Raw genomic sequence first — 27,627 nt, forward strand, 5'->3', positions numbered from 1 at the left:
ATAGAACCAAAATCAGGGGCCCTTTTTTAATCTGGCATATGCTTGAAAATTCAATAATTTCTACATACCATATGGAGAATCATTAGTCATAATTACTAATACAATAGCAAAGTCTATTTCTCTGATAAATTTTTCTTTGTTTGCTTTTTAAATAATAATATATTACCGCCATTTCTTTGGTAGGGAAAGCTCTATTTTTGAAGAAACAACATTTTATATAGTCTCTTTAATTTTAATTAATATGAATAATATAGCTATAAAGTAAGACAAAAGTGACATTTAAGATTGCATAATTTGGCATTTCTTTTTTATATTTAGAGAAACTAAGAGCCTAAGAAAGAAAGAGGACTTTCCCATTGGATCACAACTTAGAGATATACAGGAATAAAAATTTCAGATTTTATTATGTATTTTCACCAAATTGTTTTCTTGGAGTTGATTTGTTTGTTAATTCCCACAACTGTTGAGAATACGAAGAGAATATAGCAATCATGGTGGCTACCTTCAAGACGCTTAAACAAATTCATACGTGGTATAATGCCCGAAAGGGTCAAGTCATGAAGGAAAACAAAAGCAAGGTAAAGGGTTAGAAAGTGACTCAAGTGCTAAATTATGTAAAGTAGTCAAGGAAGCTTTCTCTGAGGTAGTTACATTTAAGCAGTAACCTGAATGAAATAAGAGACCAAACCATGTTAATAGGTTACTGAAGACATTTTCAAGAACAACGAATATTGATTGTGAAGGATTTGAAATGGGACATGCTTACTGTGTTCCAGCAACAGCAAGGAGACCAGTGGCTGAGTACAATGAGCATTCATTCATTGGCTGTACATTCACCCGTGGGTTATCTCTGCCAGAGCAGTAAGGAGGAAACAGGGATCTGCAAAGAGCAGAGTGAAGATGAGTTATGGTTATGGTATCATGTAATTATATTAACTATACCGTGCTACCAACTGCTGTATTCCTACTTGAGTTGGAAAGCATGCATTTGGCAAGGAAAGCTCATGGAAGCAAAAGCGGTTGTGAGTGAATCACATAACATTCTTTACCTTTCAAGAAATGTATTCTGAGCAGATGTCATACTAAAATGTAGAAGCCTTTAAAGTTACAATATCAAAGTCGTCTGTGAAAAGAAATAATCTCAAATAATTTTATAGACCTTTGTAGTTATCAAAGCGCTTTCATATCTGTTAAATAATTTGATCATTACAAGACCCTGAGTCTGTATAGTAAACGTATCTTCAGTGTACAGGGGAGGAAGTTGAGGCTCAGAGAAGTTAACTGGCGTGCTAAAGGTCAGGTAGAAAATTGTCAGTGAATGACAAATCAGAAATTTAGATAATCCAAATGATTTTCCAGAAAATCTTGACTGTTTATTTCTCCATGTGTCCTGGACGATTCTTTTTTCCTATTCTCTTCATTTGATGTCTTGATATAATTATTCTGCAGGACCTTGTAAGTGGTTACTTTTAACTTAGGCAGTTTTACAAACAATATTAGTAAACCAAACATGTAAGCGTAAGCATTGTATAATATCATGGTCTGGAATAGAAAATAAGAAGGGGAATGTGTTAGTTGGCGACTGAATGGAAAATATTTGTTTCTTGAATAAGTTATGTGACCCACAATGTTATATTTTCATCTGGAACAAAATTTGCTTGCAACCTATAAGTGAATGGTTGTTATTTGTTATTCAAATTGCCATACTTCATCAAGTAGGAAAAACTTGATATTGAAAGAAGCACAAAGATTTTAGGAAACAATGTTTGTCATTTTACTTAATCTTCAACACATTTTTAATGTGAGAATTATTGCTCCCAGTTTAATGTCATAGAAAAAGAGATTTTTAACAAAATTCAATAGCATGCCCAAGTTCACCCAGGTAAAGGGATTGAGTCAGTACTGTCAATCAGTTCTATCCCATCACGTAATCTTTGCTGTTTCCCTGACTTAAATTATTGCCACATTTATTTAAACAAGGATAAACTGGGTGCTGAATTGGTTGGTTTCATAAAAAGCATTGAAGAGGATTATGTCCCTATGAACCAAAGCTCACATTATCTGCTATAGAAGCAAGAAAAACCATTATGCTTCCAGGCAGAACACATTAAATACTAAAAGACATATCACATACTATGAGAAGTGAAAGGAAGGAAAGTTTGCTGTAACCCAAAGAGACTTGAAAGAGCACCTATTATGGCTCCCTTTGATAGAGAAATAGAGAGAACAGCTTGAGCAGAGCACAGCTTGAGGGTTAGGAAGTGGGGGCATTGCAAGGAATTAGTGTGTGGTGAAAACAAAGTTGACAGTGGGAGTCAAACCTGAAAAGATGCAGCATTTTATCCATATATTCATTCAAATCTCTAAATTTCTGTCTATTTATCCTTCATGATGTTTATATCTTAAAGGGAATTCCATTCAGATGGGGGAGTGGGAAAGCCAAAGATGACACAGTTAGAGGCTGGCTAGAGAAGAAAGGACTTTTCCTGGGTAGTGGCAGACCCTAAGAAGCCGGAAGCTGTAGAATTTCAGTTGTCTCAGTACTGGGAGAAGAAGCAGGAAGAAATTCAGTGTTGGAGAGGAATCAAGGTAGAGTATGAAACTATGAAGTTGGGGTCAGGGAGAATTCGAGGGAGAGTAGGTTGGAATCCCGTGGGATGGGGAGAGACTAGAAGGGGTCCTGAGTGATCCATGTTGGGCTTACGTAGGGTTCCAGCATTCATTCATCATCTGGATTAAAATGAGTTGGAGATTTAAACTTTTGGGGCAAGGCTAGGGTGGACAGGTGTTTGGAATGTGAAAAAGAATTGGTTAAATATTGGCTTGATACCATGACAGAACAAAAACTCAGTTCTGCTAAAAGAGGGAGCACTCAAAAATAATTTGAGAACACTATCAAAATATTCATTTTCTGCTGAAGTCAAAGTCAGTGTAAGTTGAAGAATGGACAGATTTTAAAATAATAATTTTGAAAAGTAGACCCATCATTTCACATATCTACACACATGATATAGAATAGAACATAGGAGTGTTTCTAATTCAACAGATTTCTTTAAGTTTGCTCTGATGCCTGCATTGAATTGAGGGCTCAAGACTATAGGAAGAAGAAACACTCATGAGATGCAACATGACTACTGGTTATTCTTACAAAAGAAACAAAATCCTCCTTATTATACTGATCATTTACTCTGCTTTCTATTATAGGCACTGAATCAAAGTGGCTTAGGATTTTATCACCTTTGACCCCAAGCCTGCCTGTTTCCATCATACATTAGATTTTTGGTCAGTCTGAACACACATTTTATAACCACAGAACCCCTTCTGAATATATGTGATTGTCTAATTCTTTACCAAAAGCTTTAGATTATTTTTTAAATGTCTATATATTTGTAACCTGCCTTAGCTACTCCTATGGCACAGGTACTGGATGTTGGATCGGATATAAACATGTGTGACAAAAGCAGAATTGAGTGCCTTGTTATAGAATTCATTGTATTTTTCCTGCTACATGAAAACTCAATAATGATGAGTTGGAGGTTTTAAAATTCTAAACATTTATAATATGCGTCCATATGCATGCTTTTCCTTAAAATAACTCAATGTACAGTTGAAAATGTGAAATTCAGAGAGTTGTAATCACTTACCTAAAATCCACAGCTAATATGTGTGGAGCCGGAAGGAAAACCCTGATTGTTTTTTTACACCACATGTAGGGCTCTGATTTCTTACTACAAAAAAAAAGAGGTATAATAGCAAATATAATGTAAATTCTTTGATGCCCAACTCCATATTGAAATTGGAACTGCACATATATTGTGAAGGTTCTACTTAGAATGACTATCCAAGCTGGTTCAATGTCATTAAGATTTCCCTTCCAGTTTATAGGGTAGCCTGGCTGTGTCCACACACGTGCCTGCAGCAAACTTCTGCCATATTTCCACCCGGAAATGTCTTGCCCTGGTCAGGTATTAATAGCTGCCTCATTTTCAGATTCTGACTGCATAGCACTGTTGGAATTATACTGAATGGAAAACTCCACTTGGCTTTTCATTGCTGATTAGGACCTGGATGCTGTGTAAGAAATCCCCCGTTTGTCAATGTAGTAGTCCAAAGCCCAGTTCCTACCTAATGCTATTCCAGGTTCAGGACCCCAGGACTCCAGCTCCTGCGCAGTATCTCTGACTTTTACTGTTCCGGGAGGGAATTTTAAACGAGTATGAAACAAACCTGAGAGTCATTATTTATTAAATGAGAGTGTTGTTTTTCTCATGTATAAATGACAATGTAGTAATTATACATCACTGATATGGTTTCTATAATAATGACTAAGGCTTGCTCAAATGAAGCTTGGAGTCTAAAGCAGGATTGCCTATGCAGTAGGAAAACAATGTGTGGCACTGGAAGAAGTCACTGAACCAGCAGCGAGGAGCCCACTCTTCAACACAGGGTCTGGATCTGCCTCTAACTTCCTATGACACTGGGGACAAATATTTCACTATCATGAACTTTCATTACCTTGTTAAATAAAGGCGCCAAATTGTACTGTCACTAAGCATCACTAAGCAGCTTTGTATCTATCTTCAAATTTGCATGTTTCTGTGATGTACATTCATAAGAAGGTTTTATCACTATCTACATATATGGCGATATGTACTTACACAAAACAGGAATTATTTATTCCCTAACTTCTTTATAAAGTCTGAAATCTTACACATAGAATGTATTGCTTGAACTTTCCAGAGTTCCTTGGCATAGCATCTAGGGTTAATACTATGTTTGTTAGTATTGGACTAGATCTAGGGAAAAAAAAAAGCTTTGGGATTACTTTAGTTTGTTTTTAAAAGAAAATGAACCTAAATCTGTACCTAAATTTAAGCATTTTAATAGTACTTTATTAGTCCTAGAAGAAAACCAGAACTTAATATTATCATCTAAATTGAATCTGAATTAGTTTTATCCATTTTACTTGGCAATGATTAAACTCTGTCCTGGCAATATTGAGCCAAGGCCTTAGAAGAGCTGATTTTCCTTCACATGGGTTATCATGTAGCCCTGTGCTGCCAGGCAAGGAATGTGCAATAGTTTCGTTCCTTCTCTCACTTTCTTTAGTCACCTTGTTTATCTGATTTTCTTTTATTTGAGATATCAGTTGAATGCCTTGTAATTTACATTTTTAAAGTTTACGCATGCTTTAGTGGTTTTTGGTACATTCGGAAAGTTTTGCAAACATCACCAGTATCTAATTCCAGAACATTTCATCCCTCCAACAGTCACTCCACCCGTATATCCATCTCACCTCCTTCCCCAACCATTGATATTCACTACTCTACTTACTATCTCTGGATTTGCTTATTCTGGACATTTCATATAAATGGAATCATACAACATGTGGCCTTTTGTGTCTGGCTCCTGGCACTTAACAGAATGTGTATGAGGTTCATCCTTGTTGCCACATAAATCAGCATTTCATTCTCCTTTATAAATGAATGATATTACAGTTGCATTCTGTAGAACTATCACACTATATTTATGCATTCATCACTTGGTAGATGTTTGGGTTGTTTCCACATTATGAATGATGTCACTATGAACATTTGTGCACAAGTTTTTGTGCAGACATATGTTTTCATTCATCTTAGAACTAGACCTAAAAGTGGAATTGTTGGATTGTGTGGCAAACGTGTGTTTAACCTTTTGAGGCACTGCCAACCTATTTTCCACAGCTTCTGCATCATTTTACATTTCCACCAGCAATGTATGTGAGCTGCAGTTTTTCCACATCCTCACAAACACTTTATAAGTCCATTTTTAAATTATAGCCATTACAGTGGATGTGAAGTAGTATCTCATGGTCATTTGTTTCTTTGATTCTTAAGCTGGTAGTTCACTTACTTAAAACTGAAAGTACTCTAAGAAATCACATTTCGGTATTAATATAAACATAATATTAATTTATTGCTACTCATTATTTTAGTATCTACAATCACCTTTCTACTCCAATTTTCTGTGGGGAGTGTTTTCTTGGACTTTTTTTTGGGGAGGGGTTGGATCAATTTCATTCTGTCACCCAAGCTGGAATGTGGGGTGTAATCTCTGTTCACTGCAACATCCACCTCCCCGGTTCAAGTCATCCTCCCACCTGAGCCTCCTGAGTAGCTGGAAATACAGGTATCCGCCATCACACCTGGCTAATTTTTGCTTTTTTAGTAGAGACGGGGTTTCACCATGTTGGCCAGGCTAGTCTTGAACTCCTGACCTCAAATGATCTGCCTACCTCAACCTCCCAAAGTGCTGGCATTACAGAGGTAAGCTACTGCACCCCAGCCTACTCCAGTTTTCTTAGTCTCATTTTTCTTAGTCTGTAATGTTAGAACTATTCAAAAATAAGCTGGGTGCAGTGTACACACCTGTAGTTCCTGCTACTTGGGAGGCTGATGTGGGAGGATCTTCTGGGCCCAGGAGTTTGAGGCCGGCCTAGGCAACATAGCAAGACCCCATCTCTTACAAAAAGAAAAAGGAAAAGAAAGGAGAGAGAGAGAGCACTCTCTACAAATGAGGAGATTAGCATGGGAGTATCACCTACAAGGACATGGTTTCAACCGACCCTATTCCTATATTCATTAATAACTTAATTTCAGGTTTGCTTGCATTAAATCATGGGGATCTCACATTGAAATTCTTCCAGTACGTGGAGAGGAAGATGATGACTATGGTGAATATGTCTGACATGTAGGACTCTTGTTTAATTGCAGCTGAAGAAGATGCAATAGCATTTGTTTTTCTTCTGCTTATCTCAGAAGGGGAGAAATTTCTTCCTTCCACAAAATAGATTTTGTTCATGTGACATATTAGGATATGATTTTATTGTATTGATTTTTAAATCTCATCATAAGTCACTAAACAAGACTCAGGCAGAAAAGGTGAGCCTGAGAGGCGGTGATTCGGAAGCAATAAATGTGAGCTCTGGCATTGACTCAGTAGTTTTTTAAATGTATATTTGAATTAATCATATAACCTTTTGGTTTTCTCATTTACCAAATGTTGGAGTTGAAGTACAGGATCTTACGGTTTCTTCTGAGACTAAAACTCTCATTCTGTGTTTCACTGAGGTCAATAGTAATAGGAATTACTGTTAGTAATTTTCTTCAATATAATAGTAATTTTTTTCTATTACTTATTCCTGGGCTTTTTACCTGAGATTTTGATTAGTAAGGAAAAAAATATTTTAAGGAAATTAAAGAGAAAGTTACTGACATTAGGAAAAGTGGTGATTTTACTGACCAAGCTGTGGTTGTGTAATAATATGTTTTTGTATATACAGAATAGTCTCTTCAGAAGCACCTTGTGTGCCTGTGTTTGCTGTGGTTATATTTGATTTTGATTTCCAGGATAAATTTTAGTTCCTTATTTACATGTTAAAGGCGAGTAAATGAGGAATGGCCAATCACTTTAGTTTACAAAACATATTGCTAGGATCAGAGCGCAGACTTGGCCACAGTCCTGAATGATTTTCACCTAGCTTCAAGCCTGAGCAAATTGTTATCTCTGGGGTAAAGGTTGGCTAGAAAGGAAATCATGTTTTTTGATTTTGTATGATGAGTCTTTATAACCAAAGGCTAATAGAAACTATGTGTCATTGCCTTTCATTTGTTCTTAACAGAGGACATGGATTTCAAGCTTATTGGATTTCAGCATTTGCTGATTCACCTTTAAATCATTTCTCTTTTTTGTGTCTTTTTTTTTTTTCCTACAGGATGTTTTCACTCCAGAATGCAAATTCAAGGAATCTGTGTTTGAAAACTACTATGTGATCTATTCTTCCACACTCTACCGCCAGCAAGAATCAGGCCGAGCTTGGTTTCTGGGACTCAATAAAGAAGGTCAAATTATGAAGGGGAACAGAGTGAAGAAAACCAAGCCCTCGTCACATTTTGTACCGAAACCTATTGAAGGTATGAAACCAACTGACTGTCTTTGTTGGACCCTTATTTGTGTGTTGACATCAATTCTGCTCCTCGCCCTTCTGCTCCAGAGAGTGTGCCTGGAATGTAACAGATCAGAAGAAAGATTCAAAACAAATACTCAGAAAACACAATAGTATATTTTTTATTTATTTATTTATTTTATTTTATTTTATTTTATTTTTTGAGACGGAGTCTTGCTCTGTCACCCAGGCTCTAATGCAATGGTGCAATCTCAGCCCACTGCAGCCTCTGCCGGGATTCAAGCAATTCTCCTGCCTCAGCCTCCGTAGTAGCTGGGAATCTCTTCCTATTAAAAAAAAAAAAAAAAAGAAAGAAAATTCTATTACAAATACTTGGCACTTGAAAAAAATGCCTGAGTATAGAAGCTGGTAACATTTTGAAAGTAGAAAAGGAGTGGTAGTTACTATCTAGTATGTAATTTCCTCCTTTTCTAAGCCTAATAATTTAATTTCTCAAGATACACCCTTGAAAAACAAATGATAGTTTTATATTTACGGTATTACATTGCGTCCTTCTCAGGTGAGCTTATCACCTTTCCGCTCATAATCATTTAATATTCTTACTCTGTTCATTTATTTCAAACTGACCATTAGAATAAACCTTTTTTTCCCCCTGAGGAAACCGATTTTTATCCTCATTTTATAGATGAAGAAATGTAATTTAAAGTAATTCAGTAACCAGTCCAAGACTGGTTGCTAGATAACCAGGGCTAGATAAATACAGAACTGGGATTGCAGTCTGAGAACCCTAATGTCAATGCCTATGTACATCACCTCTGCAATGTATTGCCCTTCAATCTGAAGTAAGCCTGTGAATATGCAAATACTCAGAAAAGTCAGTGATAGCAAAGCAGAAATGTTATACTGTGATGCAACTTGAATAGTTCACTAGTTTTAAACCATGCAAAATTGAGGCAGGTATACATGATATGATGAGAAACACTCATATTTGTAAACAATCAGATAAAACAGCTAATGGAATGCCATATTCAAGCTAGCCAAGAAAGAATTAACAATGCATCACTTCTTTTCTGGTGAATTCTAACAAGTTTTATTTCCTACTCAGTAAAAAAAATTTGGACCAGACGATTCCCAAAGTTCTCTGGCAATGACATTGTATGGCAGTCTTTATAAGCCCTTTACTGTAAAACCATGTTCTTGCATTGAACCTAGCATAGAATTTACATGTAAAAATGGTTGAAATATATTTTGTTTATTGAATTATTGAATAAACAAGTTAGAGCTTTATGAGCTCTTTATGAGCTATTTCCATTATTTGTGATTTTTTTTTTTAAATGAGGGAATAGGATGAAAGGCATCCTAGCTATAACTTACCTTTAAATAGATTTTAGGCCAGACACAGCGGCTCACACCTGTATTCCCAGCAATTTGGGAAGTCGAGGCGAGTGAATCACTTGAGGCCAGGAGTTCAAGGCCATCCTGGCCAACATGACGAAACCTCGTCACTACTAAAAAATACGAAAATTAGCCAGGTATGGTGGTACACACCTGTAATCCCCACTGCTTGGGAGGCTAAGGCAGGAGAATCTCTTTCAACCCAGGGAGGCAGATTTTGCCCGGAGTTGAGATTGTGCCACTGCACTCCAGCCTCGGCAACAGAGAAAGACTCTGTCCCAAAAATAAGTGAATAAATAAATAAATAAAAGTTTTTGATAATATTTTTCCATAGGGCAGGTATTAAGCACATAACTAGATGACACTTCTAGGAAACGATTAGAAAATGATAGCTCCATAAGAGATTAGCTACCTTGCTGCTAATAGGTTCACCAAAAAAATTACTATTTTATTTGTAATGTTTAAAGGCGTTTTTGTAACCCTGTAAGCCCAGTGCTAATACTGTCAACATCCTAACAGAATGCAGACTGCAGGGTAAGTGAGCCCTTCCTTTGTGAAGGGAATTGACCTCTGATGGAGGAAAAGCCAAAGTAGGTTTTTTTTGGTTTTGGGATTTGCTTTTTTGTTTGTTTGTTTGTTTGTTTTTCACTGCTTATTTGTTTTTCAAATATGTCTACCTTTATACCAGTCCTGCTGGTGTTTTCTCCTGAATGTCAGGATTCCCAAAATTAAGCTCTGCCAGTTTGAGGGTGGTTAAGTCCTACACTGATAACACAGTAATAATTACCCACCAGCCCATTTCCCTTCACTCTTTCGCATCTCATCCTGTGTTTAGAGAACAAGAGTGTTAATGAGGGGTTTCAGGGTCACCTGTTCTGATAGACTGACTTGATATTTAAGCACATTACTATGTACATTGCACATAAACCTCTACTTACATGGGTCCCCTCCCCTGGCATTTTGGACAACAGCACAGGCTTCCTGATTCTCAATTCTGCCCTTTCAGAGTATTGTTCAAAGCACAGATAAGTAACTCCCCCAGATGTAAAGTGTTTTAGTGGTGACCTCCCCCTTTAGCATTAGATACAGCAGCCAAATACTCTGACAAAGAACAAAATACAGTCTCCTCCTTTTCTCGTCCCTCCTCCAGCACATTACTCAGCTCCTGCAGGTGACTGAGTATTCAGGATCTGGTTCTTACCTTCCGAAAAAAAAAAAAAAAAATCTGTGTACTTTGCAGAGATTTAAGCTTCAAGGGCTGAGTCCTGGAGAGATAAATATATCTGCAAATAAGATCACTAAGGATCAATTGAGAGCCATCTGTAGAGAAGTATGAAACTTGGAATAAAGGAATATTGATTTATTTCTCCCAATTTATTTTGTAATGGGGAGACAGTGCTAACACGCACACACACACACACACGCACACACACTTGGGCATATACATGTTATCCATTTTCTTTGTTAGAACTGGTGCTTTAAGCTCATAGAATCTGATTTAAGTCTCAGAAGAATGTAAACTACTGTTTTCCAAACATCAGTATCCGAACCATCTGTAGTGTTCTTAGAAGCTAACAGATTCTCAAACCAAATCTCCAAAGTGATCTGATGTTTTAAACCTAGGTATGACCTAGGACTCTGTAGGTTTAAAACCCTGTCCAGGTGATTTCTGATGGCACTGAGTTTGAGATGTGGTGTTCTGAATTTGGTGTTTCTATGCTCCTTTTGGTCAAATCTGGCCATGGATGATTTAAATTTATTCATAGTATTGTGATCAATATATTGGACTAAATCTAATGTAATATAAATTGTCTCTTTGACATGAAATTTAGTATAGTATGTATGTTACATTTTTACATTCCCTACTACTATTAAGACAGGTATATTTTAGTGCAGGGTTAAATTACTATATGAAGTTAGTAGAGGTAGTACCAATTATTTTATTAAAGTGACCTCCTAGAGCAACCCAATGGAAATCAAGTAACCAAGAATACAGAAGTGTCTCATTCTTTGGGTCAAAATGTGGCAATGATTTGCTAAGCAATTTTTGTTTGAATGAAAGCAAGTGTATTAGAGAAGTCAAGAAACAGAATGGCTACTCCATAGGCAGAGCAGCCTTGCTAAGTAATTTTGAGAAAATAATTTATCTCCTTCAACCTCAGTCATCTCTGAAGATAAAGTCTATTATAAATTCCACCGGCTTCAAAGGAATAACATGAAAATTAGACATTGTAGAAAGTTGGATTTCTCAAGAGAATTCCGTCAGATCAAACATGAAGTGCCTTTTTCATTTCATCTTAGAAAATGGACATTGTCTTGTTGTGTTTTGTATTGGAAAAATGCTGTGAGATGTGGCATTGCATGAGAAATTAAAGGCAATGAAAATGGAATCTGGAAGGAAAATAATAATCCCTTCAAAACTACATAATAAGACACTAAAGAACAGAGCAAATCAGGAGTCCTGATGTTATAAAGCTCCAACTGATAGGACACTAATGCCAAATTTGGTATTTTTATTTCAATAAACTGGAAATAGAAATAAATGCCTTGGTTCTCTTTTGGACCCAACCATACTAAAAGACAAAAGCAGAAAGATGGAGCAAAAAAGAACCTCTCTGACAGTAATTGTTTTAATTACAGAAGGGATAATAGCTGCAACTCTTTCTTTGGCGTTTTGGATTTCTGCCAGCCTGTGATATTCCTGCAAACCATTGTAACTTATTCAAACTAGCTTTTTCTGGTTTTTTGAATGTAGTCTTTAATACAACCCTCCTACCTCTTCCCCACACATTCTTCCTCCTTCTCTCTCTCTGTTCCTCGTGCAAATATTGCTTTTTCTTTCTTTCTAAATGAACATATAGATGCTTTTGTTCACAACATCTCTTAACTCATTATAGTAAATATGTATAGCACAGTGAATGCATTTCTAAGGCAATGCATTTCTTCCAAACCAGCACTTAAAATTCTCCTAGTCCAAAAGCATTCCATGTAACATTAATTAAGGTGTGAAATTGCTTTATTTAAATTACCCACACCCTTCTATGATCTGCTATTAAGACAATTAAATATCTTCAATGGTGCATTAACTAACACAGCAGTCTAACCTTTTAGCTTCTTGGAAATTACAGAGGACCAAGGAAAATTCAATTAAATTCGTAGTAATAAAATGATTAATCATATTTAACTTGTCTTTGATGGTAACTAGTAGTCGATGGGGGTTCTTTATAGAGTTTAAATTTTTTAGTTTTATTAAAAACAGAAGTTAAGTTGTTTTCATTTGGAAAACAGAATTTGTCAGAACAACTACAGTGTTCCCACACGCAGACTGTTCAACTCTCCACTACAGAGTGACATTGACACTGAAAAATTAATACCTGCTACTCCTCATTACTATGAGTACTCTCAAATTTCAAAGGATCTGTCAAGAATATAGCAACAATATAAAGTGATGATTAGTAGCAGCTATACTACCTTATATTCCATTTGAATGGCATATTGTCATTTCAACATGCTTTCTGAACCAGAGTATCATTTAATAGCCACTAAATCGTTGGAAGTATGAAGGTTAAGATTTACTATCCCTGTTTTAAACACAAGGAAGATGTCATGTCTAGAGGTTAACTCACTCAAGTGTATACAGTTAGAAAGAAGCAAAACCAGAACTGTTACCTTGTAACTTCAGATGTCATGCTTTTCCTACTATAAATGTGATGTGATGTGATTGTGTGTGTGTGTGTGTAAATAGGCGTTGTCATTCCTTAAAGTCATTCAGTTTAGTTACTTAATCAGTTGTGTCTGTGTGCATGTATTTGTGTGTAACTTCTTATGAATTAGAATCTGCAGAGGCAAGACATAGATACAAACATGTATTCTTAGAAGACCCAGGTATATCTCATGGAAAAATTAAGGACAGCAACTCTACAAGTTGAGTGTGCACCAGAATTACCTAGAGAGCCCACTAAAGCGTAGATTGCTAGGCCCCATCTCCTGAATTCTTAATTCTGTGGGTTTGAGTTCGCCAAATAATTTGCATTTCTTAACGTTGTTGCTGTTGGTGGTGGTGATTAGGGGTTATGCCTTGAGAATCACTAAGTTTGGGGAACCATCTGATGCAATGATCCTCAGAATCTCTTTCCTTTCTAGACTCTGTAATGTACCATATATACAAGGAAAGGTAAGGGTGGTCGTCAACTTTCTTGGTTTATTTTCTTTTTCATTTATTTTTCTTATTTCTGTGAAGATGAGGCTTATTATTTGATTATTCAAATATCACTGAACTAAAGGAGCTTGATAAATATTGTCCACCGTATAGTATTCCTTGCTCCCTTTGTGTCAAAGTCATCTATTTTGTGTTTATATTGGTCAATTTCAGGGAACTCAGCCCAAGTTTAGGACCTTAGAGAAAGTAAAGGTTCATTGACTTTAAAGGTAAAAGAAAAATCAACTTTACTCCAACCAAAGACTTGTTCAGTTAGTCACTGTAGCATAGTAGATAGGAATATTCATTTGGAAAATAACTATGAAACACCTACTAATAGCATCTTTCACTGTACTAATGGGGACGCAGCAGTACTCAAGGAAAGACAATTTTGACTTGATAGTGTTTATGTCTGAAAATGGGTAAAAAATACACAATTAAAAATAAGCAGGCATTTTAAAACATTACTAGAGATTAGTTCCAAGAAAAAAAAATGGGACTGTATTTAAAAGGATGATGAAGGTAAACTTTTTAGGGAAGATGACATAAATGACATTTGAACAGTAATCTGAATGAAATTTAGTAGTAAACCATGCAAAGATGTGGTACAAGGTTTTTGCAGGCAAAACTGACAGATCCCAAAGGCTGTTACAGAATCTGAGCATGTCTAATAATGAGCAAGAAAGCCAATGTGACTAAAATGGATTGATTAAGGAAATGGAAGGTAGAAGATGAACTTAGAGGGAAAGCAAAGACCATATAATCTGAGGGCTTGTAACCACCTTCAGGACTTTAGATTTTATGGTTAATGTGATGTGGATTCATTATAGATTTTGAGCAGAATTGCAGAGAAATCAGCCAGGATCTTAAGCAAGATAATATCAGCTTGGACTCTAGGGTTTTATAACTAGAGGTAGAGAGAATGACTTTGAATTCATTTTGAAGTTAAACCTGAAAGAACATGCTAATGGATTGGATATAGGTTGTTAGATAAAGAGAGAAATCAGAGATGACTTTTAGGTGTTAGGCATGATCAACTGGGCTAATAATGGGTCTGTGTGTAGAAATATGTACACACACACACACACACACACACTACTTAAATATGATATTTTAAAAATCACTTCTAATCCCCTAGTACTGGTTATTACAACTCAGACACTCCTGACATTTTGGGACTTTGGGTTGTAGAATTCCGTGTTGTGAGGCAGGTCCCTGTGCGTTGGAGGATAGTTAGCAACATCTATAGCCTGTATGTTCAGGATACCAATAGCAAATCATCCTCTCTAGTGGTGACAGACACGTCTCAGATATTACCAAAGATGCGCCGAAGGCAGATTCAGCACCGCTTGACAACCAGTGGCCTAGGTGCTATGACTGCTTTTCAAATGGGGAGACTGTCTTGTTTGGAAAAATTCTTCCCTTGTGTGGAACCTTCTCACATTATAGAATATTAGTAATACCACCTTGACCCTCATCACTATAGTTGTGACAAGAAATAGGGAAAATACTTCCCTGGTTTCTTCATACTGCTAAGAAAATGAATATAGCTGCTGGCTTACTCCTGGGGAACACTAACATTTATTGGAAAAGGAGGCTCCTGCAAAGGAGAATAAAATAGAGTAGCCAGTGATTTAGCAGAAAAACTAGGCTATTTTGATTGATGTTCAAGAAGCCAAGTGAAAGCATCTTGTCAAAAAAGAGGAAGCAATTAACTGTATCCAACACTGCTGGAGTGTCTAGCAAGTTACTAAATGAGAATTGATCATTGCTTTTGTAACTTGTGGTCAGTAGTGATGTGACATGAGTGATTTCAGTGAAATGGAAAAAAGTCTGACTGGAAAGAATTAAATAATAACTGGAGGCAAAGAAAAGAAGAAGGTAATACTGAATATTAAAGTTCTTTTGAGAACTTCTGCTATAAAAAGGAAGTAGAGAAATGAGGAGGGAGTTGGTGAGAAACATGATAGTTACATAGTAGGGTTATTTGTTTTAAAAGCTATTTCATATATTTATATACTGATGGGAACAATCTGGGATAAGCCGAAATTGGGATTACAGGAGAGAGGGACACCAAAGAACACTGAGTAAAAGGGCTGGGATTGAGTGCACCGTAGCGCTCTGCATTTAGATAAGAACAGGACAGTGCAAGCATTTTAACAAGCAGGAGTCAGAACATGTGAGGGCAGATGTGCATAGGTTGGTAATTCTTTGCCATGGAAACATTTCTCATCTGATTCTCCTTTCTAAGTGAAATACAAAGTCAGATAGTATATTGTCTTGGAAAATAAAGAAAGAGGAAGAATTAGAAGGAGAGAGGGAGAAAGAAAGAAAAAAGAAGGAAGGAAGGAAAAAGAAAGAAAGAAAGAAAGAAAAGAGGAGGAAGAAAGAAAGGAGAGAAAGGAGAACGAGAAGAAAAAGAAGAAAGAGAGAAAGCAGAAAGAAGAAAAAAAGAAAAGAGAGAGAGAAAGAAAAGAGAAGAATGAGAAGAGAAAGAAGAAAGAAAGGAGGGAAGAAAGAAAGAAGGAAAGAAAGAAAGAAAGAGAGAGAAAGAAAGAAAGAAAGGAAAGAAAAGAAAGAAAGAAAGAAAGAAAGAAAGAAAGAAAGAAAGAAAGAAAGAAAGAAAGAAAGAAAGAAAGAAAGAAAGAAAAAGAAAAGGAAAGGAGGAAGGAAGGAAGGAAGGAAAGAAGGAAGGAAGGAAGGAAGGAAGGAAGAAAGGAAGAAAAGGAAAAGCAGGCAGGCCTATTTCCTGAGTCTGTGGAGGGGCTGAGGTGGGTATTGGAAGCTTGAGGTGCAAGGAGCAGGTGTGAAATAAGTCACTGAGAAGAATGAGAGAGCGTATTGACCAGAAAGATGTAGTAGAATTCCAGAAAGTGTTGTGTACCACCATGAGGTTTGGGGTCAAGATTTTGACTTAAGACCAGTCAACACAGTTTTATGTTTTTCAACGTATTTAGACATACTCTAAATATGGTTATCAGCTTAGAGCAGGGGCACCAGGGTTAATCTCACATGGATTTTAAAGCTGACTGCCCTGTATTGCTGTATTACTTTGGACAAGCTACCCTCTTTGTTTTACAGTTTACTCAACTGCAAAACAGGCCACTAAAAGTATCTATTTTTAGGGTCATTTAAAAAACTGTTTGTATGTATAATGTGCAGGCATATAGTAAGTGCTCAGTTAATGTTAGATATTATCATGAGGATGGCTACTGCTTAATAAGAGAGTACCTATAGGATGGTACTTGGCACCTGGTTTATTATAGCTGTGTGTTTTATAAATAACAGCAATGCCCAATATTTTACTTTTTTCATACTTTTAAGACAGTCATTGTTTCACTGTAATTTTTTCAGAAGAAATTTATAACTAAAATAGAAGGTATTGTTGAATGCTAAAAGTTGTAAATAGGGAAATCTGAGCCACCACGATGGCAAGGAAAGCCTGCATATTCTGATAACTGCATTCGCAACACAGGCACCAGTGAAAAGAATAGAAAAATATCAAATAGAAAGCTTGCCCTGGAAAAAATCCATACCTAATCCTACAAAGAGAAAACGGATTTTTTTTGACAATACTTCAAAGCTCAGTGATATATATTTCACATTTCTCTTTTCTAAAAGCATAATTGTTCACTTTAAAAGGAAGCAAGAACTAAATAAATAGAACAAATACCATATATCCTCACAAAGTCAATATATTATGGTCTGGTTCTGAGCAGGTATTGCATGTTATTTGTATTACCAGAACTGCAGGGCTTCCTGTGGCTACAAGGTCAGTGCGTGCTCGGACAGCTGTTAAAATCAAAGCCTTCGCTGTGCTGGCTCACCTGGTAACTACTGGCTATCTCCCAAGTGCATTCTGCTGACATTCAAGGGTTAAACTGGCGATTCCTAGTAAACACTGTGCTTTACAGTAGTACATCCTGTGAGCTGTGTTGCTGGAAACCCTCGCTTGTGCTTGTGTCTAGAAATAAGGAGGAACACACTCGCACCACACCTCTACCTTATTTTCACTCAGAAAGCTGGGTTGAATCTCTCCGTTTCAATCTACAGTAGCTCTAGAAAAGTCAACGGCACGAATAGAAAGAAACATTAAGAAGAAGGAAGAAAATTGAAATGTAAATCAGAATAGAGGAAAAATAAGAAGAAAAGAAGTGAACTAAGACCGTGCTTTGATTTGAAGAAAGAGCACTGAAGAACCGAAAGGAAATGCTTTCTCTTCAAAACATTATCTCAGTTTACCATTTGGCCAAAACTCTTACGATGACACATGGGTTAGAGGAACAGTGATATTTTATCTCAGAAATATCCTGGGGTGGGGGGAAGCAAGTATTTATTTATGTAAATATCTATACATGTAAATATCCTGGGGTGGGGGGAAGCAAGTATCTATGTACTTGACAAATGAGTAGAAACAGGGCGAGCAGCTTGATCAAGGACAACCCAGGAAAGCCAGATGAAAGCGAAATAACGTTGTTTATCGTACAGGCCTTGCATCTTTAGGACACTGACCATTCTTGAAATTTGGGTACTGAAAGTGTGTTGGAAAAATAGTGTCAAGTGCAATCAGAAAGAAAGAAAGTTTAAAATCAGTCTTATGGTAAGTACTATCTAGAATATCGTACCTGCTGAAAATAAAATCTGTATCACAAGTGTAGCCCCAAGGTCCTGAGTGAGACATGTTAACTAGTAACAGCCCACAGTGTCTAAATTAGAGGATTTGTTTCAGATTTCATATGGGAAGTGCCCCTGAATCTGAGTTTTTGTGAAACGCGATTGGGGAACTGGGAAGACAAGAACCATAGGGAGTTTCTACTTGTTTGTTTTGTTTTTGCGTTATTTCCAGTCTAGAAATAACTGTAAAATATCAAATTTTGTTCTCATAGTTGAAGTAGGCTCCAATGCATAACACAGAGGAAACAGGAAAACATTTTCAGGAAAAAAAAAGAGATTTTTTTAAAATTCTAGCACCTCCTAAAGCACAGTGGATCTATTCCTGGTGAAATAATATTCCTCATTATAACAGAAAGAGATGGAAAAAGTCCCTCTTGAAGTACATTGCACTTTGAACTACTACAAATCAGGGGACTAGGAATCTTTCTGGTTAATAACAAGGATCCGATTATTAGGAGAAGAGAGCCTTAATCTGGCATAGGATAAGAATAATTTGAGAACCACAGTTTCAGAGTTGTAGAATTTATGTAGCTATTGAAGAGCAGAGCCTGGACAGTTCTCTGGACATACTTGTTAAAGGTTTCCGCTCATTGCTTAAAAGTATGTGATTAGAAATTAATAGCAGAACTCCAAATTCTAGTATTGATATTTATATACGATCATGAATAAATTTTACTATAAAGTACATGTGATTCCCATTTTCTATATGATATTAGTAATTCTTCATACTTGTTCATAGCCAAAAGGCCAGAAGCAATGACATTAATAATTCTTAATTTATTTTTTGTTTGTTTAGGCTTCTTAAGTTAAGCTCCCCCTAAAACAAAAGAACATGTTTTAGCATGCCCAAATGAACCCCACCTTTCAATTGCACTCAGAATTATGGTACTTGGAAGGGGTATATTAGATAGGCACTGGGCCCTATACACGTAATAGGTCTTCAACTAGATTTATTCCTACCAAATTGTGATTGTGTTTGCAAAGCACCAGAACAACTCATAAAAGTTTCAAATGCAGCCAGCCATTCCTTACAGAGTTCATTCAATGCGATTCAGTTTGAATGATTTTTCTTGACTATACTGACTAGTTGTATCCATATCATGTAAACGTAGACATTTTTCTACATAAAGGAATTAATAGATTTTTCTTCATACACTCATGTCTGATGGACATTAACTCTTCATTTACTATCGTATCACTTAATTAACTAAGTATATTAACTCTTCATTTACCATCATATTGAGGCTGATACATATGATGGTCATGGTTTAAATTTTCTGGCCTGGAATTCAGCAAGGTCTGACACCAACTAGCCTTATCGTTCTTATTCGTCATCACCTCCCTGTTTGACCCAGTCCGGTAGCGTTTATTTTTGCACTTACAGCACATCTGAATGAGGACTAGCTACATTGTGTGTGCTCAGTGGCCACGTATGGCTACATGGATGCTATACCAGGCAGCACAGTCCTAGAATATTTTCATCAGATTCCTCTATCCTTTTCCTCACCCTGTACCTCCTCAGTTATATCTCAACTCTCTCTTCCTTAACACAGTTCTAAAACTAAGGTTTTTGATGTTTGGGGAATTGCTGGTTCTTCCTATGCAAATAGAACACCTCTGGCTTTAATAGTCACTTCCTATAGCTTATACTCAGGACAATTCAGGACAAGTTGTTTGTGTGTTTGCTTTTTATTTGTGGTAAAATATGATCATACAAAATGTACCATTTTAATCATTTTTAAGTATATATTTCATTGCCGTTAAGTACATTCACATTGTTGTGCAAACATCGCCATCATCCAACTCCAGAACTTTGTCATCTTCCCCAGCTGAAACTCTGTACTCATTAAACGTGAAATCCCCATTCTCCCCCAGCCCCTGGCAAATACCGTTCTATTTTCTGCCTCTGTGAACTTGACTACTCTAGGTATCTCACAGAAGTGGAATCACGCAATATTTGGCCCCTGGTAACTGGCTTATTTCACCTAGCACAATTTCTTCAAGGTCCATTCGTGTTGTGGTATTTGTCAGAATTTTGTTTTTAAGGCTGAATAATATTTCATTACATGTATAGGCCTCATATAATATTTACCCATTCATTTGTCAGTGGACATTTTGGTGCTTCCATCTTTTGGCTAGAGTGACTAATCCTTCTACGGACATGGATGTACAGATAGATGCTGGGGTCTCTGCTTTCATTTATTTTGAATGTACACCTACAGGTGGAATTGATGGGTCGTATGGTACATCCATATTTAATTTTTTGAGGAATCACCATTTCATTTTCCATAGTGGCTGCACCAATTTACACTGAAGTAGAAATGCTTAAGGGTTTCAATTTCTCCACATACTCACTAACTCTTGTTGCTTTCTTTTTTGATTTTTTTATAACAGCCATACATTTTCTTTTATTACCATTTCTGAATGACTTTAGGAGTATTTAGTGAAGTTAAGGCCAACTTAAATCTTGATTGACATACAGACATAAGAATTCAAACACTGATATGTCAGTCATTTTACATTGTTTATTGAATAAATTACGGTATTTCTGATTTTATTCAAAACTCTTAACTAGGACCTTGAAACTCTACACATTCATCCTGGCCCTGCCACTACTCACTGTCTGACTTTATGGAAGTGGCTTCATTTCTTTTATATTTAAAAAATGGGGGTGATAATTTCTCACCTACTATATTCACTGGGTTATTATAATTGTAAAATTTAGTTAATCAATTTAAAATTGCTTGGAATACTCTGAAATGATGGATTTATTCAAGGACTTATCATTGAGGCTGCTATATACACCATGGTGATTTTCGTTTACATTTTGCACATGTAATCCACTTTCGAGAACGCTTACGCCTTGTTTTCTTCCTCAGTTTTGTTTCATTATTTACCATGTACATTCAGAATAGCAGTCATTAAGTGTAATGCAACTATGGATGGTAGTAAGGCAGTTATATTACTGAAGGAAGGTACTTTATTCTTTCTTGGCTTTCTAATTGGATTATGGTCTTTTCATTACATTGTAATTCAGAAATTTGATTGAGACTTATTCCCCTTTATTTGTCAGCTTCTTAAATCAGATATATTACTGAATCCTAGGTCCTGTAAATAACAATGAAAATTAATGCTCAAGAAATTGCATTTAATCTATTGCTTTGATCAAGGTTTTGCTCTCTGTACTTGTATTTGCATGCAATTTCTAGAATAACTTTAGTCTGCATTCTCTGAACATCTTTTTATTTTGGCTAACAGAAGTATAGAAATTCAAATACCTATTTGATTTATTGAGGAGGAAGGCAGTTTTCATGAGTGAACTGGAAAACCTACCCTTTACTTGTCGTTTTCTAACTGGGACATGAACTAGGTTTTCAAAACACTTAATTTTATTACTCCATTTAGTGCAAAGATTGGGAAATTAGAAATTTAGTTGTGTGAGAAAACGAGCAAATTTTACATCTTGCGGCGGCACTGGTGAGTTTGGGTCTTTTTGAAACACTGTATATTTTCAGATGTCAATTTGCAATACCTCAATATAAGGATGGCCAGCAGGGTTAAATTACTGGAAAAGTTATCTGCAGCAGTAATTATAATAGTAACACTGTGTGCTGACACAAATGAAGTATTTTATGTGCAAGTGAGAAATAGAAAAAAAAAGATACAAGTGAATGTCTTGGGTTGAATCTGTGCCATAAGAAAACTAAAAAGGAAATTGCAACTCTAAGAAACTCAGCTCAAAAAATGATAAAAATGGCCAGGCGCGGTGGCTCACGTCTGTAATCCCAGCACTTTGGGAGGCCGAGACAGGCGGATCACGAGGTCAGGAGATCGAGACCATTCTGGCTAACACGAGGAAACCCTGTCTCTACTAAAAAATACAAAAAATACTAAAAACTACAAAAAACTAGCCGGGCGAGGTGGCGGGCGCCTGTAGTCCCAGCTACTCAGGAGGCTGAGGCAGGAGAATGGCGTGAACCCGGGAGGCGGAGCTTGCAGTGAGCTGAGATCCGACCACTGCACTCCAGCCTGGGCGACAGAGTGAGACTCTGTCTCAAAAAAAAAAAAAAAGAAAAGAAAAGAAAAAGAAAAAAAATACACACTTTAATGAAAATTAGAAAATGTATTCCTCAAGTATCCCCAAATGAAGCTTAAGAATTTGCAGGTCAAAATATATTATTTTTTAGAAAGGAGATTTTTGTAAATTCTTTGAGATTCTGATTTAGCAATCTGTGGTGCGGCCTGCAGATGTTTGAGTTTTCAGAGCTGATTAGGTGACAGAGTTGGGAAGACCTATTTTATGGTATCATATGAACAGCGTTCCAGCTGAATCACTTCGTTGCTTCTTGATGTCCCCTGTGCTTTGAGCAGTTATATGTAAATGGTTGTATTTTGCACAAATAAAAAACTATAATTTTGGAGTTTTTAATTTTTTTTATAATAGAAAGAGAGGTAAGAGCCATTGGACTTAGGGAAGTTCAAGATTCTGGCAAGATTTTCCATAAGGATCTTCTATTTGTTGAAACAAAAAAAGAAGAAGAGAGACAAACTTGAACGACTTACTTGTATCATTTGAAAATTATATGATCTACTCTCTGAGCTGGTTTCCTCTGTATACTCTGTGACTTCAGCCAAAGGCATTTAGTCCTTTGGGGATGCTGGAAGAGCCATCAGTGCAGTAATTGAAATACTTTAAAATCTCATTAAAATGGATGTGGCTAATTTGCATAACAGCCTTAGCACACATATTTTATACATATATTTTCTGCTACTCAGAGTGTAGTGTGGGTTTTATCAGCATCAACATCACCTGAGATCTTACTGAAAATGGAGACTCTCAAGCTCACTACAATCCTTCTGATTCATAATCTGCATTTGAACAATATTCCTAGGTGATTCGCATGTGCAGTAACATTTAAGAAGTTCTATAATTGAATACGTTGGAAGAAATCTGTCTCCTCACCAGTCTCAGGAGACTCTCACTTGTACTCTAAATTCTGTTTTAGTCTAGTTTTGGATTTAGAATACTTTCAGCCAAAACAATTTATCTCTATATTCTCTGAAGATCTGTTATTCAAAATGCTCACAAAGAAATCAGCTCCTTACGTTTCATAAACATTTTTTGGTACTTGCTATATGCAAGGCATTTAATCTTCATAAACATGCTATTTTTCATTTATGAAAATGTGTCCAACTTAACAAGGCTAGTGGATGGCTGAGTCTGGGTGTGGATCCAGGTAGCGTGGTTCCCAAATCGGTAACCACTCAAAGTTCAAGGGAGGAGGCTATTTGATGTTGGAAGTAACATTCAAATTATTAAACCTTTGTAATGATGATTCAATAGGTGGAGATACCTGTTTGTTCCTAAGCCGAGGATAACAGTAACTCCTGATATTTTCATGAGACATATCATATACTCTTATCTAGTCACATTTCGCTATTTCACAACAGTATAATGAAGCTGAATTAATGTGTTTTGTAGGAATAACTATAATTTGAAAGCATTGTTCTTCCTAAACAGTTATCTAGGAATAGCCATGATGGCTCACAGATGACTGAACTTTACAGCCAGACAAAACAATAGAGGAGAAAAGAACTGTTTATATAGATGTGAACTGAAGTCTCATGCTTGCATAATCACATTCCCTATTGATGAATAACTAAAAAGTCACGGACTGTGTTTGTTACTTTGGGTAGATCTAGGGCGGTCAGGGAAATTGCTGCTTCTTTTTTCCTTTTCTTTGTCCTCCCTTATTTTTTTACATAGGATGCCCTGGAAATGGCAATACATATTTTGGTTTGATACAGCATCATATTTCCTACGGTAGGGTAAAGATTAGGAACACGTAAATAAATACTTTTTGCCGACCCAAATTAGACTGCAGATTAAGGACCAAAAAGTGGAATATCTCCCATGTCTCCTCTGACTCTGGATGAAAATCCTGTTTTCTAGGTTAGGAAACTGTAAAGATTCAAGCCTTGTCTATGAGAGAACAGAAACAACTTAAATGTCTATAGTTCAAGAAAAGTTTAAAAGGTTATGACTGAAAGAACTGGAAGAGAATTATGTGTATCCACTGGATGTATTATCAAGTTAAAACTGTTTTTTATAATGGGAAGAAGAGCTTGTGATAAGAGTGAAGAATATTGTAAAATCAAATTTGAAAAGCTTATTGAAGCAAATTTATGTCCACTATCGTAAGTAAGTTTTGTTATTTTGCCTTTCAGTGTGTATGTACAGAGAACCATCACTACATGAAATTGGAGAAAAACAAGGGCGTTCAAGGAAAAGTTCTGGAACACCAACCATGAATGGAGGCAAAGTTGTGAATCAAGATTCAACATAGCTGAGAACTCTCCCCTGCTTCCCTCTCTCATCCCTTCCCCTTCTCTTCCCTCCCATTTACCCATTTCCTTCCAGTAAATCCACCCAAGGAGAGGAAAATAAAATGACAACGCAAGACCTAGTGGCTAAGATTCTGCACTCAAAATCTTCCTTTGTGTAGGACAAGAAAATTGAACCAAAGCTTGCTTGTTGCAATGTGGTAGAAAATTCACAGGCACAAAGTGTAACACACTTAAAAGCAAAGGAAAAAATCAAATCAGACCTCCACAAACATTAAATTAAACTGTATTGTTATGCGTAGAAGGCTAATTGTAATGAAGACATTAATAAAGATGAAATAAAGTTATTACTTTAAAGGAAAGGGTTTTGGAGAACTGAACTCACAAACTGATGTTATATACTAAATAGCTTAAACTCATGATAATGCTGCGATGTGTGGTTTTGCTTGATTTTGTATTTTATTTGGGCATCTGGAATTGACACACCATTACATTCTGTTTGCAGGATATTTTTGTAACCATGAAATTGAACACTTCCAAATTATAAACTATTCTAATACCTTTAAAATATACAGCCAGGAACCATTTATCATCAAGAAAAGAGTAAGAAAGTATTTTTGAGATGTAATTTAAGATTGTCTTATGTAAAAGGAAAGTCTTGTATTGAATCGAATAGCCTTAACAAATCTAATTATTTCGTAAAAATAATTTCACATTATCCTAGAGTATAATATTTTTATCAAAGATATTATTTCAGAAGTTTTTTGTTTTTTGTTTTTTGTTTTTTCAGTAATTTAGGAAAAAAGTTACTGTTCTAATGCTGAAGTGACTTTTGGGAATTCTTTGCCAGTGCCATGTGTAGGTGGTAAGGTATAAGTTACTTGCTCTTAGCATTTGGTCTGATTTTTTGCTTTGTGGACACCTTTGAGTATAAGTGCATGTTTTAGAAAGCTTTGTATCCTGTCTTGCAGCAGGAAAGAAAGAAGAGGGTTTTTACATAAGGAAGTAAGTCCTAGGAAATTAGTCAATGCAAATTGCATTTGCCTTTGTACCTTACCACAGTCTTATATTGTTTTTTAAACTCTGCCATGAAATTTGGAGACATGACTGTGAAATTCCTGACTTACTATCTTATGAAGCCAGTAGCTAATTTGTTGCTATGTATAGATGATACACACACACGCGCGCGCACACACACATATCCTCATTTACAAGTCCAGTTTGCAATTCGTTTGTTTCTTAGAACACAGAAAGGTACCAGTAATACACTAAATTTTCAAGGGGTATAGAGAAATAATATGGAATTAGCAGCTATGACTCCAACAGACAGGATTGTGTGAGCAGCTTAAAGTAGCAAAAAAGAACTCAGTGTAAGAGAAGGCACATACATAGTTAAGAGTACTAAAGTATTTTTAAAAATCAAGGAAGCAATAATTGTTATATAATTTGCATTGGAATAAATAGATCTATTAAGTCCTACAAATCAGGAGTGGTGTAGAGACATCCAAATTTAAAGGCTAAAACCACACAAAACAGAATGTTAAAAAATGTATGCAGATTTATGGATATTACCAATGAGAAGACACAGCATGTAACTTCTCCTGTATCTCTACTGTCCAGCATGTATTGTTCCAAATACGACTCCCTAAATATATACACTTTGCAGAAGCTCTAGGCCCTCACCTCAAACCTTGCTATTGGTTGCCGTATTTCAAGGTCAACATAGTTTCCCTCACTTTACACAATCATTATTCTTCAATAGTGGATCATATCCTTCACCAGGTATCCTATTTATATTATCTAGAGGTTAGCAGAAAATGAAATGAAGGAATTTACCTAAGCAGTTGGGAAGAACAAATGTTAGGCATCTAGGCAAAGATTTTGAAGATACATTTGTAAGAGATATTTGTTTAACCAAAATATTTGGAAAGTAACAAAGAAAGACATCTAAATTTTCTAAAAATGGACTTACTCTTCTAGGAAAAGAATACCCTTGGGAGGAAAAAATATAACTCTAGCTGTATTTCTTCTTGTCACTCTTAATTCAACTTGATTATAAATACACCTGTCACTAGCAGAACCAAAAAAAAGAAAAAAGAAAAAATCCCAAGCACAAAGCTTATTTTATTTGAAAAAAAATTAAAAAGAAACTTCAACACTATGGGACACTGGCTCTTTTAGCATGAAATGACTTGAGCTTTTGTGGTGATACACACAGATACACACTCATCAGTGAAACAATTAATGGTTTCACAAATAATACAATTGATGAAATTCATAAAAAATCACAATGGTGATTTCATGACAAAATATATTAAGCTGGTTATGAAAAAAATAGAGATATGAATCACTAACAAAATTCCTCCCTCTATTTTCAGTGGCTATTCATCATTTATCATCTAGACTCACATTTGTCTCCTTCCTGATAGCAGTTAAGAAAGAATTCTAACCACCCAATTTGTGTATTGTTTTTCTCTGTATTACGTTAAGCAAATGTTCACTGCAGTAAAATGTTTTGGAAATTAGCTTTGTCTTATTTCCGGTTTAGTTCAGAGAATTAATTGGAAACCTTGTTTCTTTTATACATAAACCTGACGAAAAAATGTAGCTTAGAGCAAAGGGTGAATGTTAGCTTAACTGCTGCTTACGTCTTAAGTACATAAAACCTTTAATAGAATAAGCCAGTATTCACTGAGTTTTTAAAAATATTACCATGTATAAACATATAATATCCAACTTCATCCAAAAATATGATTGAGTTTAAGTACTTTGTTTTTCAGGCATATTTCAAGTATAATACTTCTTTGATTTTCATTGTTCTGATTTCTGGGTCTTCAATTCATTCATCACCTATTCCTTTTTAAGTAAAATAATTTTTTTTTTTTGAGTTGCATTGGGATTTTTCCCAGGAAAAATATGACTTTTAGTAATGCTTTGCAATTGGCTATGCAGATATAAATTAAGATATGTTTATCCTGAGTTCTTATTGGAATACATTTCAAAATCAACGAGCTTAAGAATGAAAACAAAACTTTTGAGAGTCTCACAAAATAGCTTTCTGGTCAATATA

The 27,627-nt window shown here is 35.9% G+C and overlaps 1 protein-coding gene across 3 annotated transcripts in view; it reads left to right on the forward strand.

Annotated features, from left to right (window-relative positions):
* FGF12 (fibroblast growth factor 12) overlaps nucleotides 1-24,941 on the forward strand; it is a 599,118-nt gene extending 574,177 nt beyond the window's left edge. For all 3 annotated transcript variants that reach the window (XM_011961231.1, XM_011961230.1, XM_011961229.1), the window contains 2 exons: nucleotides 7,754-7,952; nucleotides 24,441-24,941. In XM_011961231.1, the coding sequence (XP_011816621.1) occupies nucleotides 7,754-7,952; nucleotides 24,441-24,559 (318 nt within the window). In that variant the 3' untranslated portion in view covers nucleotides 24,560-24,941. The remainder of the gene's footprint in view (nucleotides 1-7,753; nucleotides 7,953-24,440) is intronic.
* Nucleotides 24,942-27,627: the final 2,686 nt, after the last annotated feature.

Source organism: Colobus angolensis, unplaced genomic scaffold, assembly GCF_000951035.1.
Source record: "Colobus angolensis palliatus isolate OR3802 unplaced genomic scaffold, Cang.pa_1.0 Scaffold54, whole genome shotgun sequence".
Taxonomy (NCBI): domain Eukaryota; kingdom Metazoa; phylum Chordata; class Mammalia; order Primates; family Cercopithecidae; genus Colobus; species Colobus angolensis.